Consider the following 19,608-nt stretch of genomic DNA (forward strand, 5'->3'; position numbering starts at 1 on the left):
TGACAGCGACATTATTGCAACCAGTGCTTACAGCAAAGCTGAAGATGAACAGCTGTACTGGAACGAGACACCCTGTCATGCCAGACATCCCCAGCCTGTGCAGATGGTTTACGGCCGCACTCTTGGCATTCGACATGCAGGGAAGGACGGCATTCGTCAGCCCATCGGTGCGTGGGCTTTTAAATCACCAGCAAGGAGAGGTTACGTGGAGGCCCAGGCGCGATCCACTCAGCCAGTCCCACCTGCTGGAGCAGGCCCATCCGGCTTGGACGGGTCACGCTCTTGTGCAGCCGAACGGAAACAAGCTGATGGCAAAGCCCACCCTGGAGGCATGGGAAACTGAACACGGGCTTGCTGCTCTCCCTCGCTGGCGGCAAGTGTCCTCAGGAACGCACGGATCTGTCCCGTCTTCCCTGGCTTTGGGGAGTGTGACGAAGTGGGACTGTTCTTAATGTTTCCTCTGAATAGTGTGTGGGTGCCTCAGTTTCCCCTATGCAGTTCTTAAGTATCTAGGTGGTGGGGTAAGGGTGTATGATCGTTGCAGAGCCCTAGAGGGCAGGTGTGTGCAGGGGTCTGGACACAGAGAATGGCCGACACCCTGTTTCCTGGCACCTGATGGCCTGGGCCCTTCCCCCCTGCAAGGTGAGAGCTAAAGGGTTGGAGAACAAAGGAATCTGGTGACCTCCTGGCCCGGGGAAAGGAACAAAGCCCAGAGGAGGAGGGGCTGGAGGGAGTTTCAGTTTTGGGGCTGGCTGGAGACATGGAGTGAAGGGCAGACATGGTTGTCTGGCTCACTGCCTCCCAAAATGGACCCGGCTAAGGGGTCCTGTTCTCTGCACCTACAAGCTCTGTTTTAGACCACGTTTCTGTTGTCTAATAAACCTCTGTTTTACTGGCTGGCTGAGAGTCCCGTCTGATTGCGGAGTTGGGGTGCAGGACCCTCTGACTTCCCCAGGACCCCACCTGGGCGGACTCGCTGTGGGAAGCGCACGGAGGGGCAGAGGATGCTGAATGCTCCGAGGTCAGACCCAGGAAGGTGGAAGCCGTGTGAGCTGTGTGTCCTGCAGACAGGCTGCTCACAGGAAGGCGACTGCCCCAGAGTCCTGCCTGGCTTCATGGGGAGCAGTTCCAGAGCATCGCCCAGGGACTCCGTGACAGGGAGCCAGTGCCTTCAAACGGGCTAGGCTGGCCCAGGGGTCGGCTGCTCTGGCTAGCCTGAAATGGGGCCAGCTGGGATACAGTAGTAAACCTGGTGGGGATAAAGGAGGCTCCAACCCATTTCCGCTGTCTGCACTGGCTTCCTTTGGCAGAGTTCAGAGTCTGTCTCAAGGCGGCCGAGGGCATGGGCTCAGGCTACCCCAGATCGCGTGATGCTGTGGGATAGGGACTGCGGTCGGCAGCTCCGCTCCTCGGGCACAGCGGGGCTCCCTGCTGCAAGGGTAGAGCTTGTCTGTGACGGAGATGGCGCTCGCTGGGGAGCCAGCCCGACTGGGGAACAAACCCGCCCCCTCCCCAGGAGCTCAGGAGCATCCCAGATCTCCCGCTCCTACCGCCCTCCCCAGCGAGAGTCCAGAGCAGTGTGGACGAATCATGAGAATTAAAAGACCAGACCCCTCCCTTGCACATCCAGCATCCCCCGGGGAGAGAATGGGCCTCACGTCACTCACTGCACGAGTGGGAGGCTCGCAGCTACCCCAGCGCCGAGGTCAGGGTAAGACGCCTCTATCTGCCGTCGCCATCGCCTCGTTGCAGAAGTCACCCTCAGCTGAAATGCCCTGCCTCGGGCCTGCCTGGATCTGCATCTGCCCCCTGCTTTAGGCACAGCTGGGATCCCTGAAGTGACCCTCCATGCATTTAGAGCTTTCTGTGGACTTGCTCTCATGGGCCTGCTCTCTGCTCCGCTCTGCTTGTTAGCAGCAGCCTTCCCTGTGTCCCTCCAGGCATCCCACTTCTACTGGTGCAAGAGCCTTCTCCTCTGCAGCTCCCACCCCGTGTCACAGCCTCCCTGGGTGTGCCTGGCCCATCGAATTCCCGGCTTCTTTGCGGTCACATCTGGAAACCTGCCTTCTCCCTGCTGTTCCAGAGTCCAGCTTCCCTGGTAACACATGGCAGGCGAGAGACTGTGCGACCAGCAGTGTAGCCCAGGGGATAGGACTGGAGGAGGACTCAGGACACCCCATTTACAGAGCAGGAAACTGAGGCACAGAGGCAGGCCTGGACTTGGACAGGGTCACGCAACAGTTTGACTTCTGAGCCAGGCGTAGAATGCAGGTCTCCTAGGTTCTCTCCCCAGTGAGCCACGCTGCCCCCCATTTGCTGGGTGTCACGGAGTCCCCAGGCGATGCTCTGGAACTGCTCCCTACGAAGCCAATCAGGACTCTGGGGAAGTCTCCTCTCGGGGAGCAGCCTGTCTGCAGGACACACAGCTCACACAGCTTCCACCTTCCTGGGTCTGACCTCGGAGCATTCAGCCTCCTCTGCCCCTCCGTGTGCTTCCCACAGCGAGTCCTCCCAGGCGGGGTCCTGGGGAAGCCAGAGGGTCCTGCCCCCCAACTCCGCAGTCAGACGTGACTCTCAGCCAGCCAGTAAAACAGAAGGTTTATTAGACGACAGGAACATGGTCTAAAACAGAGCTTGTAGGTGCAGAGAACAGGACCCCTCAGCTGGGTCCATTTTGGGGGGCAGTGAGCCAGACAACCCCGTCTGCACTTCACTACATGTCCCAGCCAGCCCCAAACTGAAACTCCCTCCAGCCCCTCCTCCCCTGGGCTTTGTCCCTTTCCCGGGCCAGGAGGGCACCTGATTCCTTTGTTCTCCAACCCGTTTAGCTCTCACCTTGCAGGGGGGAAGGGCCCAGGCCATCAGTTTCCAGGAAACAGGGTGTCAGCCATTCTCTGTGTCCAGATCCCTGCCCACACCTACCCTCTAGGGCTCTGCAAGGATCATACACCCTTACCCCACCACCTAGATACTTAAGAACTGCCTAGGGGAAACTGAGGCACCCCCACACTATTCAGAGGAAACATTAAGAACAGTCCCGCTTTGTCACACTGGGCCAGAGTTCTGCCCAGCCAGCAGAAGAGGGAGCATGCCAGGCAGTGGCGAAAGCAGAGATTTTCCAAACGGGTTCCCATATGCCTGCCCGTGCCAGGAAATCTCCTCCTCCCACCTGAGTACAAAAGCTTCAGCATTAAAACCTGTGAGAGTGCAGGAAGGTGAGAGCCAGCCCTGGCCTGTCAGCCCAGCACAAAGGCCCTTCAGAAGAGGACAGCAGGCTTTCTCTCTCCAAAGGGAGCTGCTGCCCCTTCCCTGGTTCAAATGGAAGAGCCGGCCCCGCCCAGCGGCTGCTCGCATTCCCAATTCATGGCAGTTCTGCCCTTTCCACACAGCATCAGTCGGCTGGAGGAAAGCAAGTGCCAGACAAACTTGCTGCCTAAAAACAGCTGCAGTTTCACACCTACCCCAGCTGGGGGGACTGGTGGCTTTGAATGGCCCCCTCCTTTTCCCCCCCAGCACCGGTGATGCACGTACAGCAGCAACTCCCAGGCCATGGGGGCTGCGCCCAGTGGTTCTCGGCTGTCTGTGGGTTGCAGCCCCAGCGTGAGGCTTTGCATGCTGGCACCTGCCATTTCTGTGGTAGGTAGAGACATGGAGCCCCCAGCTTGCGCCCTGGCCCTTCAGGAGTTGGGGTGTGGCCTGTGCACTCATACACCAGACACCCCTTTCCATGTCAGCACTCGCCGGCGGGGTGGAAGGCGAGCAATGGCTCTGGTGGCTGGGTGGTAACGTGATGGCTGGTGTGCTGCGGGGTGCTGACTGGCCCTGTCCTGCTGCCTTGGGCACCCAGCCATTGGGCCTTGCCGCTCAGCGGCATTGACGCCCTGGTCCCTGGAAGAACTGGGCAGCGCGATTCCAGTGAACCCTGTGTCCGGCCAGGGGAATTCTCAATTCTCCAGCTCGCCTCTGCCCACCACCAGCCCGTCTGCAGTACCCTTCCAGGATGAAATCCATCCCTGGCTGGTGCTGAGGCTCGGGCGGGGTTGTTGGCTGTTTGTCTTTGTGAGGAGGTATTGGATCCCTGGGAGAGGATCTCTGAGCCGGCCCCTCACTCCCCAGGCTCAGAGCCAGGGGAAGGGCTCGGCACAGCCAGGCTGAAGCCGGAGCAGTCTGAGCAGCGGTCGTTGCTGAGTTGGGACGGGGCTCTGAGCGGCTGCCTCGCTGTGCAGAGGTGGGAGGGCACCAGGCTGCCTGGAGTGTGGGGCCCTGGCCTTGCTGCCATGCCGCCACCTCGGCGTGTCCGCAGATCCTTGCGGCTCTCCCTTGGGATTCTCCCCCTGCCCTTTGCCTCTGGCTCCCGAGGCTCAGCTGGGCCAAGACTGCCCCAGCCTCTGTCCTGTGCCCTTCGTTGCAGAAACTGCTCTGGTCTCTGCTCCAGGGTGCTCACTCCTCCCTTGGGACTGGCTCCTGGTGGTTCTCTTGCGTGGCAACGTCATGGCTTCTGAAGCATAAATGGTGTTAACCTCACGTGCGCTCTCTGTGGCTTGTTAGTGCCGGAAGTGCAACCTGGTGTGGTGGTGTGGCCCGTGCCCCAGGCTTCCTGAGTCCCATGGGGAGACTGTGACGAAGCGGGACTGTTCTTAATGTTTCCTCTGAATAGTGTGGGGGTGCCTCAGTTTCCCCTAGGCAGTTCTTAAGTATCTAGTGGTGGGATAAGGGTGTATGATGGTTGCAGAGCCCTAGAGGGCGGGTGTGTGCAGGGGTCTGGACACAGAGAATGGCCGACACCCTGTTTCCTGGCAACTGATGGCCTGGGCCCTTCCCCCCCTGCAAGGTGAGAGCTAAAGGGTTGGAGAACAAAGGAATCAGGTGCCCTCCTGGCCCGGGAAAGGAACAAAGCCCAGGGGAGGAGAGGCCGGAGGGAGTTTCAGTTTGGGGCTGGCTGGGACGTGGAGTGAAGTGCAGCCGTGGTTGTCTGGCTCACTGCTCCCCAAAATGGACCCGGCTGAGGGGTCCTGTTCTCTGCACCTACAAGCTCTGTTTTAGACCATGTTCCTGTCGTCTAATAAACCTCTGTTTTACTGGCTGACTGAGAGTCACGTCTGACTGCGGAGTTGGGGTGCAGGACCCTCTGGCTTCCCCAGGACCCCGCCTGGGAGGACTCGCTGTGGGAAGCGCAGGGAGGGGCAGAGGAGGCTGGATGCTCCGAGGTCAGACCCGGGAAGGTGGAAGCTGTGTGTCCTGCAGACAGGCTGCTCCCCGAGAGGAGACTTCCCCAGAGTCCTGCCTGGCTTCGTAGGGAGCAGCTCCAGAGCATCGCCCGGGGACTCCGTGACAGAGACCCCTTAGGGCTCTGTCCCTGAGAGCTTTGACACCACATGTACCATGAACGCTGACCATCGTGGGCCCCGGTTTCCATCCTCTCTTTGAGCAGAGCTGAGACCTCTCTCCTCCGCCTACTCCAGGGTGCAGCCTAATGTGGATCCAGCCAATGCCTGGGATTGCCAACGCGCTATACATGGCTTTGGTCACTTCTTGTGGGATTGAAACACAGCCAGCCAGTTGGAGACATGCATCCTAATGCCTAGACCGGAAGTTGTAATCCCTAAATACCCCTTGCAGCCTCAGTTGCATTATTAGGTTTTCCCTTCCTGCCCTAATCTGTTGGTTAGCGTTGCTGTGGACTGTCAGTCGGCTGCACCCCAGAGGTGGCCGCATTGCAGTGCTGTGTGTGTTACTCTTCTTCCTAAAGTAATTGAGTCTCCATGGGTCAGTAGCCCTGTACATTTTTGGGGGGTTATTATCAGTACATTCTTGCATCAACCTCCCTCTAATCGTAGCTTCATGGTAAACTCCATCCCTCACTAACCCACGTGTGACTAAATCCACTGCAGACAGGCCAGCTGAGTGACTGAGGCTGTGTGAACGTAATGCGGCTGAGGGCTGGGGCCAGGGTGACTGTCAAAAGGAAGATCCCGAAAACTGGGAGCTTGGTGCATTCTCACATAGCGTCTTTGGCTCGTCCGCTCTCTTGGCTGAGACCTAAAGCATAGGGACGCTGCCTCTTGCTGTCAGCATCTCCATTAGAAATCCCCCTCGCAGCTTGGAACTGGAGTGTGAATGTTGCAGCTTTTAGCCCTCTTTTATTTTTAGTAATGACTTGCACGATTTGGGGATGGGGGGTAAGACTAGCACTTGACCTGCTTCTGTGTCTGTAATAACGTGACAGAATTAATACTTGCTTATCAGGCAGTGCCCAGTCGGAGTTATCAGCAAAGGCAGCTATTAAAGGTAATAAGCACGACCCAAAATTATGCGCGCTTATTAAACTGGCTTGGGATAGCGTCTGTACCTCCAGCAGTATCTCCCTTCAGATGTTTAGCTGGCTCTGGGCAATGTTTTATGCCTTGTGTGCCTCCCGGTGGGGCTTCTGCTGCTCCTCTGTCTTTCAAGCCGGGTGTAGGAGATGGTGTCCAAGTCCTGCCTGTGCTGTGTCGCTGTGACCTTGGGCTGCGTGCTCGGGGCAGCGTTTTCACATTGGGCCACGTGCCTGCAACGATTTCTGTTCCTCCAGAACTCTGCCCACTGGGTCAGTGTAACTGCTCCCCGGGATTGGGGTCTCGACTGCCGAGGGGTAGGCAACTCAAAATCTGCTGAGCACCCACCACTCCTGTTGGCTTCAATGGGGCAGCACCTCGGAAAATCGGGCTGCTTGTTGAGGTGGCGAGCTCTAGGCAGCCAGGTTTGAATATTGGCCGCCTCTGTGCACCTCACTTTCCCCATCTGGTCCAAGCGGCCAGGTCCTTCCTCCCCCAGCCCAGGAGCTGGGTTCGCTGGCAGCAGGTTGCAGTGTCTGCGCTGCTCCCTGGGAGAGGAAACCCCCTTCCCTTCCCGCTGGAGCATCGTGGTTCTCGCCTCTGCCCACACTCGGCTCTGCGCTGCGTCCCCCGTCAGCAACAATATCGCCCCAGCCTGGTGACGCGTGTCCAGCTGGCTCACAGAAGAGTTAATGGGTTCGCTGGCCCAGGTGACTGGGCTCTCCGTAGAGTTGGGCTTTTCACGGGGGCAGACTGGATGGAGTGGGTGAAGCGGGGGACCCCGGCATGTATAGCAATGATTCTAAGGCCAGATGGGGCCCAATCAGAGTGCCAGCAAGGGCCTCTGACACTGTGAATCCATGGGCGTCCCCATCCCACTCACCTTCGCTCCTGGTGTAGCTGCCCGTGCGGGCATTGCCCGGCATGAATGGGAAGGAGGGTGCATTCTGGAGGTCTCTCCCCCGGGTCTCCAGCATAGCGAGTGACCCTTGGTAGGAAGGGCTGGCCGTGCGTTCTGACTGGATTCGTGGGTGGCTATCCAGGCTGTCAGGAGCGAGGGGGGCTGTCGCTGGGGGTCCAAGGAGCTGAGCCGGGTTGGGCAGGGAGCTCTGGGCGCTCCCTGCTGCTGGCGAAGCCGCGCTGACATTTCGCAGAGCGCGCACACGCTCGGTGAATGAGCCTTTTGACAGATGCGGCGGTGGCTGTAATAAAGTATCTCTATGCACTGTGGTCCCCTTGTTCTCCAGCTGACAGCACACTCCCTTCACTAAACGCTCATTTCAGGCTCCGTCCTGGCGCTTGCTTTCCCAGCTTTTATTACTTTGTAGAATTGTTTTGCAGAAATGGGCTCCTGGGTTGAGTGGAAGCCCCCCCTCCCCCAGCTTTGTAGATTTCACCCGACTTTAAACTACTTCCCTTCCTGGCCTGGGCCTGAGCTGATCAGCATTCCGCTTGCAAGCTGCAGAGGAAATCCAGCGCTCGCTTTGCAAGGGAGTGGGGGGTGCTTGCTTGCTCGCTCGCTGTAAAAGGAGTTAATAGAAGCGTTCCTCGCATCAGGGTCAGGGCTGTCCACACAGTTGCCTTTCACTTGATGATTATCCTGATCATCCTGGCGGAAGTTGTGATACCTTATTTAGATCTCTGTCCTCCTCCTCCTTCTCTTCCTCCCCCAGCTCAGAGATTAATTCAAGCACCTGGCTCCTGGCAGTGCATTTTCCTCAGCCACCCCCTCGTCTCTGCTGGGGGGATGTGGGCAATGCGTTCTGCCTAGCCCTCCTTCCCCTCCCAGGGCTTGGCTGTCTGCTCCTGTGGAGTCTCTATATTGCCCATCACCATAGTGTCTGGGCACCTTCCCTGTCCATAAACGTTTTCCTTGAACCCCTGGGGGTATCCCAGGCCCTTTGGCCCTGATCAGGAGTCTCCTGAAGTCGCTGGAGACTCCCGTTGGCTCCGCGAGCTTTGGGTCAGGCCCCCAGTGATCTAATGCATAGGGCAGCACAGACGTTCCTGTGCCCGTCCCGAGGCTTTGCTGGCAGCTAGCCAGGAGCCGTGCCCAGCTTGCGTGCAGTGGGTCTCATGTTTCTGGGGCCTGCAGGGACCGTGGCACCCAGGGTGAAAGGCTCCTTCTTGAGCCACTGCCCTGGGTGGCTTTGCAGAGCGACATCTCTGTGTGGTCTCCAGGCCAGGCATGGAGATGGAACCTTCTGTACCAAGTTCTGTGCCAGCCTCCCTGCAGCAGCAGGTGATTCCCACGCCGAGGGGTCTGGAGCTTGGAAATCTGGTGCTGTCATGTCTGTCTGGGTAACTTTACAGCAGGTGAAGCTGAGGGGCCTGGTTCAGCAGAGCGAGAACCTGCCCACCCGCCTCGCGCCCGTGACACCACGTGAGGCCCTTGGGGGCTCGTCTCCTCACCAAGGTGTGTTTATCGCCCCACTCAGGTATCGAGTGTCCCCGCGGAGCACGAAACCTTCCCGGCCTGGTCCAGGAGGGAGAGCCCTTCAGCGAAGAAGCCACCGTCTTCACCAAGGAGCTGGTGCTGCAGCGTGAGGTAGGACAGGTGCCCCCACCGTGCCCCACCTCCCCCTGCACGCAGTGGCCACCGCGGCTGGCTTTGAGGCTCCGTCTTGAAATAGGCGGCGGCAGAGGGCCGTGGCCCTGGCTCCCGGTCGGTCGGTCGGGAGTGCTCGTGGTCCCGTTGGGCCGCTGCCTCCCCACGAACAGTGCCACAGTGTGTTGGTCGATCCTGAGCGGAGACTGGGCTCCGGCTGGGACTTGCTGAGCGGGTCGAGTGGCTCGCTGCACTGAGGCATCGCGGTTGTGGTCAGCAGAGCCCTAGCTGGTGAGGTCCCGGTGGGCGGCGTTTGATCTGGGTTGCTGCGCCTCACTGGGGTGTGCTCTGGAGTCACGCTTCTCCCTGGCCGTTATTCCCTGCTCTCGGTGGGGAAGTTTGTTTATAACGTAGCATCCTCACCGGTAAGGCTTGGGTTAGTGAAACGTTTTCAGGCAAAGGGAGCAGCCTTTGGGATTGGAAGGGTCTGTTGGGGGCGGGGCTGTGCCCGTTCCCCGGTGAAATGCCCAGCTGTGCCATCCGGGAGAGGGACAGCAATTGTTGGTTGGTCGAGTTCGCCAAGCCATGGAGCCCTGCGGCTGCTTGGTGTTCTGCTGACCCGCCTGGAAGTGGGCTGGAAGGGTAGATACTGCAACATTGGTCCCTGGCAGGCAGACAAGCCCCACTGAGCCCCGACTCCTGTGGTAACTGGCCTCGGACCTTGTTCCGGAGATCTGCATCTCACTGGTTCTGGCCTGGCTTTGATTTGCTGGGCATCCGAACCAGCCCCGGGACGTCAGGTCTGCAGCGTGCGCAGGGTGCCACTCGGATGATTTGAGGACATCAGTAACTGAGCCAGAGGGTCGGGGTCTGTCACAGGAGTGGCTGTGTGAGGTTCTGTGGCCTGTGATGTGCAGGAGGTCAGACTAGGTGATCATGATGGTCCCTTCCGACCTTAGAGTCGGAGTGCATAGGCCTAGCAAGCTTGCAGCTGAGAGAGCTCCATGGGCTGACTGGCAAAGGGCCGAAGTGCACCCAAGGGTGGCTGTGCTGCTGGTTGAAATTGGAAGGCACCTGGGTGCTGGTTAAAGTATTGAGAACCCATTTCCCGGGACAGAAGAACTCAGCTGGGAAAGATCGAGGAGTCTAACTGGAAGTGTGTGAGAATGGGGGGGTGGCTGTATGCGCAGGGGGCAGCCTCTCGGGGTGGGGTGCATGCTGGCGGCAGTCCCCTGGGGGGGGCAGCGGGGGCGTGTGACCAGGTGTTTAACTCTGGGTTTGGGGAAGGGACTCTACGTTTCTGCAGGAGGTGGAGCAGAGGGTCGGGTCTGGCTGGCACTGAGTTGAAAGCGCTCGGGCTGACTCCTGCAGCCGGGCTCAGGCTGGGGCTTGTTTCTCAGCCCTGTGAAGCACCAGCTCTCTGTTCCGCAGGGAGCATGTGGCCGCTCACCCCCACGCTGTGAAGTCTCTCTCTGAGCAGGCCCTGCTGCACCGGGTTGAAGGGGGTTCAAAGGAGCCCAGCCAGCCCCTTCTTCTCCCGGACCTAGAACCATGCAGGGGAGACTCCCCCTCTCGCTGTCCCCCAGCCACGGGGCCTTTGGGAAGGAGCCAGCCAGAGGCCTGCGCCTGCTTTGTACCATGTTCTCGTGGCAAGTTCCATGCCCTGCGCCTGCTGCTCCTGCCCCTGCCCTGCCCTGGTCTTTCCATCTAGCCAATCCACTAGCCAGGGAAGAGTATAAAAATATTGCTCGGGCATGTAGGAATGAAATCAGGAGGGCCAAATTGCACCTGGAGCTGCAGCTAGCAAGAGATGTCAAGAGTAACAAGAAGGGTTTCTTCAGGTATGTTGGCAACAAGAAGAAAGCCAAGGAAAGTGTGGGCCCCTTACTGAATGAGGGAGCCAACCTAGTGACAGAGGATGTGGAAAAAGCTAATGTACTCAATGCTTTTTTTGCCTCTGTCTTCACGAACAAGGTCAGCTCCCAGACTGCTGCACTGGGCATCACAGCATGGGGAGTAGATGGCCAGCCCTCACTGGAGAAAGAGGTGGTTAGGGACTATTTAGAAAAGCTGGACGTGCACAAGTCCATGGGGCCGGACGAGTTGCATCCGAGAGTGCTAAAGGAATTGGCGGATGTGATTGCAGAGCCATTGGCCATTATCTTTGAAAACTCGTGGCGAATGGGGGAAGTCCCGGATGACTGGAAAAAGGCTAATGTAGTGCCAATCTTTAAAAAAGGGAAGAAGGAGGATCCTGGGAACTACAGGCCAGTCAGCCTCACCTCAGTCTCTGGAAAAATCATGGAGCAGGTCCTCAAAGAATCAATCCTGAAGCACTTACATGAGAGGAAAGTGATCAGGAATAGTCAGCATGGATTCACCAAGGGTAGGTCATGCCTGCCTAATCTAATAGCCTTCTATGATGAGATTACTGGTTCTGTGGATGAAGGGAAAGCAGTGGATGTATTGTTTCTTGACTTTAGCAAAGCTTTTGACACGGTCTCCCACAGTATTCTTGTCAGCAAGTTAAAGAAGTATGGGCTGGATGAATGCACTATAAGGTGGGTAGAAAGTTGGCTAGATTGTCGGGCTCAACGGGTTGTGATCAATGGCTCCATGTCTAGTTGGCAGCCGGTGTCAAGTGGAGTGCCCCAGGGGTCGATCCTGGGCCCGGTTTTGTTCAATATCTTCATAAATGATCTGGAGGATGGTGTGGATTGCACCCTCAGCAAGTTTGCGGATGATACTAAACTAGGAAGAGTGGTAGATACGCTGGAGGGCAGGGATAGGATACAGAGGGACCTAGACAAATTGGAGGATTGGGCCAAAAGAAATCTGATGAGGTTCAATAAGGATAAGTGCAGGGTCCTGCACTTAGGACGGAAGAACCCAATGCACCGCTACAGACTAGGGACCGAATGGCTAGGCAGCAGTTCTGCGGAAAAGGACCTAGGGGTGACAGTGGACGAGAAGCTGGATATGAGTCAGCAGTGTGCCCTTGTTGCCAAGAAGGCCAATGGCATTTTGGGATGTATAAGTAGGGGCAGAGCGAGCAGATCGAGGGACGTGATCGTTCCCCTCTATTCGACATTGGTGAGGCCTCATGTGGAGTACTGTGTCCAGTTTTGGGCCCCACACTACAAGAAGGATGTGGATAAATTGGAGAGAGTCCAGCGAAGGGCAACAAAAATGATTAGGGGTCTGGAACACATGACTTATGAGGAGAGGCTGAGGGAACTGGGATTGTTTAGTCTGCAGAAGAGAAGAATGAGGCGGGATTTGATAGCTGCTTTCAACTACCTGAGAGGTGGTTCCAGAGAGGATGGTTCTAGACTATTCTCAGTGGTAGAAGAGGACAGGACAAGGAGTAATGGTCTCAAGTTGCAGTGGCGGAGGTTTAGGTTGGATATTAGGAAAAACTTTTTCACCAGGAGGGTGGTGAAACACTGCAATGCGTTACCTAGGGAGGTGGTGGAATCTCCTTCCTTAGAGGTTTTTAAGGTCAGGCTTGATAAAGCCCTGGCTGGGATGATTTAGTTGGGGCTTGGTCCTGCTTTGAGCAGGGGGTTGCACTAGATGACCTCCTGAGGTCCCTTCCAACCCTGATATTCTAGGATTCTATGAATCCCCTGCTAGCCTCGGATTTAAGTAGCGAATGAATCCCTGCCCGTCCCGGCACTGCCATGCTGTTTGCTGCTGTCGCATCTGTCCTCACTTCTGCTTGTGTGTCCAGTCTCTCTCCCCCGCCCCGTGTGTGTCCTGTCTATGGAGACTGAGCAACTCTGGGGGACTTGCTCTGCTCGGGCAGTGCCGGGGAAGGAGCACTGTTAACAGGCGTACTAATCCCACTAGAAAGCAGGCTTCTCCCCGGCCGCAGAGCGTGTAACGCTTTCACCTCTCAGAAAGCCAGCCCAGCTCCCCCTGCTCCTGCATGCTGGCTCCCTGGCAGACGGGCACCGTGCACTGGTTACTCTCCTCTTGCACAGACAGGCATTGGCTGGGCCCAGGACAGGCCCAAGGCAGGACAGTGACCTGCAGGGCTAGCAGCAGTTTCACCTTGTGGCCTGTGAGGAGTGGACGGAGGGACGCCCAGTGTGCCCCCCATCCGCCCAATTATCAGAGGGGCTGCTAGACGTGGCACCGAGCCACTCTCTCTTTTCTCTTTGAGAGAGATCTTTGCCTTGACCTTGGGCACCTCTGCACACCGGAGCTTTTCCAGCAGGCTTCCGCTCCTGCCTGCGACTCACTCGTGAATTTCTCAGTGACCTTTTCACCAGACCTTTAGCATCTCAAAACACCAGGAAGGACCCCTCCCCCTCTCCGAAATCCCATCCTCGTGCCCCTTCACCTTGGCAGCTCCTTCCCAAGCCATGGGAATCCTTAGGTGAACCCTACAGAAGATGCGGCAACCACTGAGATCAGGCCAACTGCAGTGTTTGGAGGGGGCTGGGAGCTGGCCCCTGGGCAGGGGAGCAGGGGGCTCTTTCAGAGATGAGCCGATCCACTCTTGGGTGGGGAATAGCTCGCGTGCGGTGGGAGGCAGAATGCCGGGGTGTGTTGCAGGCCAGGCGGTACTGTCACGTGCGTGGATCTCGCTGGTGGTGCGTCCTGGTGTGTGGACAGCACCACACTGCTGTGCTTTGTCCCCCTCTGACGTGTGCGCTCTGTTTTATTCATTGGGCACATTCCCCTCCAAGGGATCCACGCTTCAGATGAGGAAAATTTATGTATCAATTTTGCATCGTTGCCCTGTATTCTAACTCCCACCCGTTCGGTTTAAATTGATTTAAGAACTGGTTATCTCGGGAACTGTCAAGCCAATTCCCCTTAAATTCGTTTTCCGCGTCCGCTGCATAAAGGCAGCCCGCTTTGAGAAGCTGACATTTCCAGCCATCATTCACTGTCAAGTTATTGCGCAGCCCCGGCTGCATTTCCCGGCTCCCTTTCAGAAGGAAAGGTCTCCATTTGGCGAGTTTCTGAGGTTTCTCCTATCCCAGCACAACCCCGCTGCGTTTGCATTCAGCAAAGCTGCCACTTCCGCAAGCTTTCGAATACACAGTAATGACTCGAGACTTCTTGCAGTGAGCAGAGTTTCCTGGGCTCCATGGTGTACTGCAGTCCGGCGCGGGAGCCTTCTCTGGGGTCGCGCAGAAGCAGCTGTAATAGGCAAATTGCAGGGGTTCCCCACCTCTGTCCTTCCCTGTCCAGGAAACCAGCAATTCAAATCAAAGTCGGTGTGTGAGTCTCTAATAGCTACACACAGCTCTCCTTTCCCCCTCCCCCACACGCATGCAATTACTCCGACCCCGCAGAGAAGATGATTCTGGTGCCAGTTTGATCAGCCACAGACAATTACCCGTCAGGAATGAGATTGGGCACTCCCCACCGTCCTGTGGGATTGAACAAGTTGCCTTTGTCCAGGCAGACAGCGCCGGGATGGCAGTGAACTGGAGGTGGAGTTCGGGTGGAGGGGATGTCCCCGTGGAATAGCTACCCCGAGAAATTGATTAGGGTCGTAAGAACTGCCAGACCGGATCAGAGCCAAGGTCCGTCTAGTCCCCTTCTACCACAAGCCTACCAAAAACGAGGCAATTAATAAAATCTTTAAAAGCCCATCCTACCCCCATGCTGAGATTTCACCCTGAAAAGGAAAATTATTCCAGAGACTCCATGAAGTCCGCTAGGGACTTGGCTCTTGCTGCCAATTTTAAGCGGCAGGCACCCCGTTACCAGGGTGATGGTCTGCTGTGTAAAATCACTAACTTATATCACTTGTGCTCCCACTGTTATGCTGGCACTGGGGTACGCTTTGGGTGGGTTCTCTCCCCGCCGCTGAGCTACACGCCTGTTTGCCAACAGGCGTTATGGAAGAAATGCCCTTCCCGTTTGGCAGGACTAAAGAGCCATCCAATCTCGGTCGCTTCCATCCATTACTACAGGTGCCACCCAGAGAACTTCCTGTTGCCGTTCCCTTCCTGCTCTGTCTGCTGTGGATAGAAGTGTTTGTTTATTCCTCTGCTGTGCATTTATGGGTTATTTCCGATCGAAAAGCACTCCCGCTCTTCTATTGCACTTTCAAGAGCAACTAGCGTTGTAGCACGGGGAAACTGATCCGTGCTTTGGCTGTGCAGGCAGCTTTGCAGGGTCTGTGGTAGCGATGAGCATGTCCTTGGCCAGCTTTCATTTCTGTGGGAGGCTGCCTGGGCCGCTGAGTGTCCCCAAATCCTTCAGCCAGGGAGCTCGGAGGGCTTGGGTTACCTAAGGCTGTAAATGTCAAGGAAGGGAGCGGCGTTAACTCGAGGCTGTCGGTGGGGCTAGGGGGTGAAATTGAGGAAGGAAGGCTGTAGAAGGACTGCGAGGAAAGTCTGCCGGGAGGTGCAGCATGCTTTGCCTCTGGAATAGTCCGCCAATGGAAGATTTGTCACTTGGGGCTCTCCGGCTCTAGAGCGTGAACTGTAGGGAGGTGAAGTCCCGTGGGTCCGAGCAGCCAGCCAGACGAGCTCCCTGCCACCCGTCGCTTTCAGGCTGTAGAGATTTGAGGTGAAAAAGGACAGTGCTGGAACAACTGGCCAAGGGACGTGGGGGGCTCGTGACGTTCCGATCAGGGGTCTCTTTCCAGAGCGCTGCTCTGGCTCAGCCATCGACCTGCTGGGTTTGGTGCCTGGCTGGAGTTCTCTGGCCCAGCTATGTGGGAGGTTAGGCTAGAACTGGGTTATCGCAGTGGTCGCTTTGGGCCTTGAAAGCAGGGGGCAGATGAATGTTTCGAGAGAACCAGCCAGCCCAGGAGTTCTGACGGGACTGCAGGATGGTGTGGCCAAGCCACTATCAAATAGATGCCTTCCCTCATTTTAATTAGCTACCACACTGGAGGGCTAGAGCTACGTAATAGGTACAACGAAAAGGGGCAGTAGATATCAAGAGATCTAGGTGCTTCTGTGTCCCCTGTCGCTGTAGTATCTGAGTGCTTTACAGTCTTTGAATGGATCTGCCCTCCCAACACCCTGTGTTGTTATCCCTGGGCTGTTAGCAGTTGGGAAACGGAGGCACACCAGGCCCAGGGTCACACAGGGAGTCTGCGGCAGAGAAGGGACTTGAGCCCAGGTTTCCCAAGTCCTAGGCTAGAGCCCTGCCCCACCCTCCAGTACGGCTAAGCCTGGTGCTTAATCGGCGAGCTTTATTTCCGTACCGAGCCCGGTGGTGGAAATGATCACTGGAGGGTCACAGACCCCCTGGACGAACGAGGTACGGTAAGGCCAGGCCCACCTGGCTTCCGTGCCATGACAGCCCGCCTTGGTAATCGCTGGGGCGCCCTTGTGCGCATCCGCAGAGCAGCGTGTCGTGAGCCACGGGCGGTGCAGCTTGTTTGAGGTTCCAAGCGCCTTCCCCCAAGCCCCTCCCGCGAGCACAGGAAGGAAGCTCTGGAACCTGGCGCGAAAGGGAAAGCGTGGCCCTGAGCTGGGAACCGGTGATGAGCCGACAAACACCGGGGTCAAAGGTCACGTTCCAGCGACAGGCTCCCAAGGGGCCAGTCCCAGGCTTGCAAGTGACTCAGCTCTTCAGAGCAGACTGTGAGCGTCAGCGGGACCGAGCTGGGGAATGGGCAGCCTGACGCAGAGGGAAGCAGTGAGCTGAAGTGACTAGACACAGTGCTGGGTTCTGAATGGATGGTGAGCGTCTCCGCGGAGACCTCCGCTCGATGCGCTGTCGCGGGAGCAAAGGCAGCGTGCTGATGTGCAGGGCTGGGTGGGCTGCTCCGTTCGCCTCCTGGCATGGGATCCAACCCGCTCTCGTGCAGCCTTCGGCTGGTAGCCGAGTGTGAACGGCACCACGGAAAGAGAAGCTGTGATGCCCTGTAGGCCCCAGGGTCTGGGCGCGCTCCACCTTGGGGGTTGCTTACCCCAGTCCGGTCGGGCTCTTGACCCCTAGGGCGTGCTGTGAAGCAGTGAGGACAGGCAGTTCGGCAGTGGACAGCTGAACTGTGGGTTGGAGTCGATCTCCTGGGAACGTAGCTGGATTTTGTCCAGTGCCTGCCGCAGCTGATAGCAGTGCTGTGCCGTGGGGCACTTGGGTGATCCCGACAGGAACACCATCCATCGCTTCCCTCCGCCCCCAACACTCGCTTACGCTCCCGAAACATACAGCACCTATTAGCTGGGCCAATGGGGACGACAAATAATTGGAGCTTCGCCTCTCAGACGCAGTGCGCTCAGTGATGCTTCATCCTTGCCCTCATGTGTGGGTATTTGCCGATTGGCTCACTCAGAAAATCCGGTTACTCACCATTAGTCTCCCGCTCGTTAGTGTGAACTAACGAGGCTCTGCTGCAATTAAAACTAATCAGTAAAAACCCGTTTTGGCCCTGGCCGCTCTGCCCTGCCGAGCTCTGGAGGTGGCGGTGTGGTGGTAGGGATCAGTCAGGGGTCCTGGGGCAGTGGGGGCGGTAGGAGAACAGATGGCTTTCTGTAGCACTGCAGGGAGGGCGTCCTGCCAAGGGCTGGAGATGTCACGCTTGCAGCTGCGTGCGCCTGTCTCGCAGGCTAGTGACTAAGGCAGCGCCTTGACCAGGCTGCTAAGTGGCACAAGGACTCAGCTGTAAGACAGGAATGGGTGAGTGGCCCTTTAAGTCCACAGTGTGGGTCAGTTCCACTGAGCCGGGGAGATGGGCAGAGACGAGGAACCTTTTGTCACTGACCTGTCTAAGGCCACACAATGAGGAGCATAAACCCCGCAGAACTTGGCCAGGGAGCTCCTCACCATGCTAGTGTGGATGGTGATGGGGGGACCCAGGAGTTGCCCAGATCGTGTGCCATTGAAGGCTGCATTGCCCTCACCTTCAGTGCAGAGAGGCCGCTGGCAGTAGGGTGCCATGCCGTCACGCTGCCGTGCCGAGCCGAGTGGGTGACGTACCCAGCGTGCCGTCCCGGTGCTGAGCCGTGCTGAGCGGCCGACGTGCCCGGCGTGCCGTGCCATGTCACAGCAGGAGCGGTGTGGGAGATGCAGCTCTTCTCACCCCCAAAGAACGTCCCTGTCGGTCCCTCGGTCTCACGCAGTACAGGAGGTGGGGCTGTCGCTGGGATGCGTTTCTGAGCCACAGGACAAAGTATATTGCCTGGGTGCTTCTGGGCCTCCTGTGCGCTGTGCCCACGACCCCCTCCCGGTTCCCCCGAGCCCGGCCGCACCAAATGCCTCCCGGCAGCTGCACTGCTTGGGGCTGGGCTGGCACTTGCTCACAGATCCCCTTTTCCCACTCCCTTTGCTTAACCAGATGATTGGGAGAGGCGGTGTGGGGGCTGGCTAAGGACTGAACAATCCCCCGTCCCATCGGATGCCCCTGGCCATGCATGGCCCTTGGAGAGCTGGTCGGATCCCCTCGCTCCTCAGCTGGGGGTGGGTTGGCACGTGGTGGCGGTTCTGGGGCTCGGATCCTGATGCCCATCTGCAGGGCTCACTCCGGACGGCCCACTTAGATCCTGGGCTGCATGAGGACATGAAGGCTGGGGACTTTGGGAGGTGGAAAGGTGCAAGCAGGCCCTGGTAAAGCAGCCATTGGGAAGCCTGCCTCTTGTATGCTTTGCCTGTTAGTGCAGCCCTGCTATGCCCATGTGGTGTGGGCATGCCCCGTAACCCTTGGCCTCTCGATGCCAAGGGAGGGAGAGCTGGCAGTGCTGTCCTACCCCCAGCCTTCTGTGGAGCCGCTGGAAGGAGTCTCAGGCCTGAGGAGCAGGAGCTGCTTTTGTGTTGGCCCCGCTGTGGGTGGGGTCCAGGCGAGCCTCCCAGCGCAGAGCCAGGCAGGTGCTTGCAGGGGTGCAGAACCCCCAGTAAGCAGTACGGGGGTGGGCGGGGCTGGGTGCAGGGTTTGTGGCCTCCCAGTCTAGAGAAGATAGACCAGGCTATCGGAATCTTTCCCAGTGATTGTGCGGCCTCCTCTAGGAGCCAGGGATTGCATAGGGATGCATGGCTGACACGGAACCAGAAACCGCACCTTAGCTAAGGTGCAGGAGGGACGGAGGGGAGGGCCTCTCCGAGGCTCTGTCTATGAGCTTGTGACTCTCAGAATTTATGGCGTTTCCCTGGCCTTGGCTAGCCCCAGCTCGCTCTAATTACACAAGTCACCCTGCAGAAGGGGCTTCTCTCCCTTCCTTACAGGAACATTTAAATTACTTTTTCTTTTGATCTTCCAAGGGAAACCGTCTAAACAACCTAACAGATCTCTGCTTGGAGGTTTTGTGTGTGGAGGTTTCCCATCTGATTGGAGGGGCGGAGAAGGAGAGGTGAGAAATTGCTGTTGAAGAGAAATGGAAGGTCAGATGTTTGCTATTTCTCCACCCAGCATCTTCCGTATGTCTGCTCTCCTGCTAGCGGTGCATCAGCAGCTGCAAGGCCCTGGGAGGGAGAGGCAGATGAGAGCTGGGGGTTTAGCCCCATGCTGGAAAGATCTGCCCCCCTGTATGCCAAGAGTTTGCTCCATCTCCTAGCCTAGGTGTGAATGTTCAAGGCATAGGGGACCTCCACGGGGTGAGTGGGGTGGGACCTCCACGGGGTGAGTGGGGTTAGACCCCGGGGGGCCAGTTCCGCAGGGAACCTCGAGATTAAATTGCTGCGCCTGGTTAAGGAGCGGGGGGATGTGGATGCCCACCTCACTGCCTTGGAGCAGGCTGGCGATTTGAACCAGGGGGACCCTGCAGAAAAGCCCGGTGTCTGGCTCCCTTGCTGGGTCCGAAGACCATAGACTCCGTCAGCCAGATG

The 19,608-nt window shown here is 57.7% G+C and overlaps 1 protein-coding gene across 2 annotated transcripts in view; it reads left to right on the forward strand.

Annotated features, from left to right (window-relative positions):
* The window catches only part of SND1 (staphylococcal nuclease and tudor domain containing 1), a 480,324-nt gene that overhangs the window by 338,806 nt on the left and 121,910 nt on the right, over positions 1 to 19,608 (forward strand). For both annotated transcript variants that reach the window (XM_037889493.2, XM_037889494.2), the window contains exon 16: positions 8,753 to 8,862. In XM_037889493.2, the coding sequence (XP_037745421.1) occupies positions 8,753 to 8,862 (110 nt within the window). The remainder of the gene's footprint in view (positions 1 to 8,752; positions 8,863 to 19,608) is intronic.

Source organism: Chelonia mydas, chromosome 1 (assembly GCF_015237465.2).
Source record: "Chelonia mydas isolate rCheMyd1 chromosome 1, rCheMyd1.pri.v2, whole genome shotgun sequence".
In the NCBI taxonomy this organism is placed as follows: Eukaryota; Metazoa; Chordata; order Testudines; family Cheloniidae; genus Chelonia; species Chelonia mydas.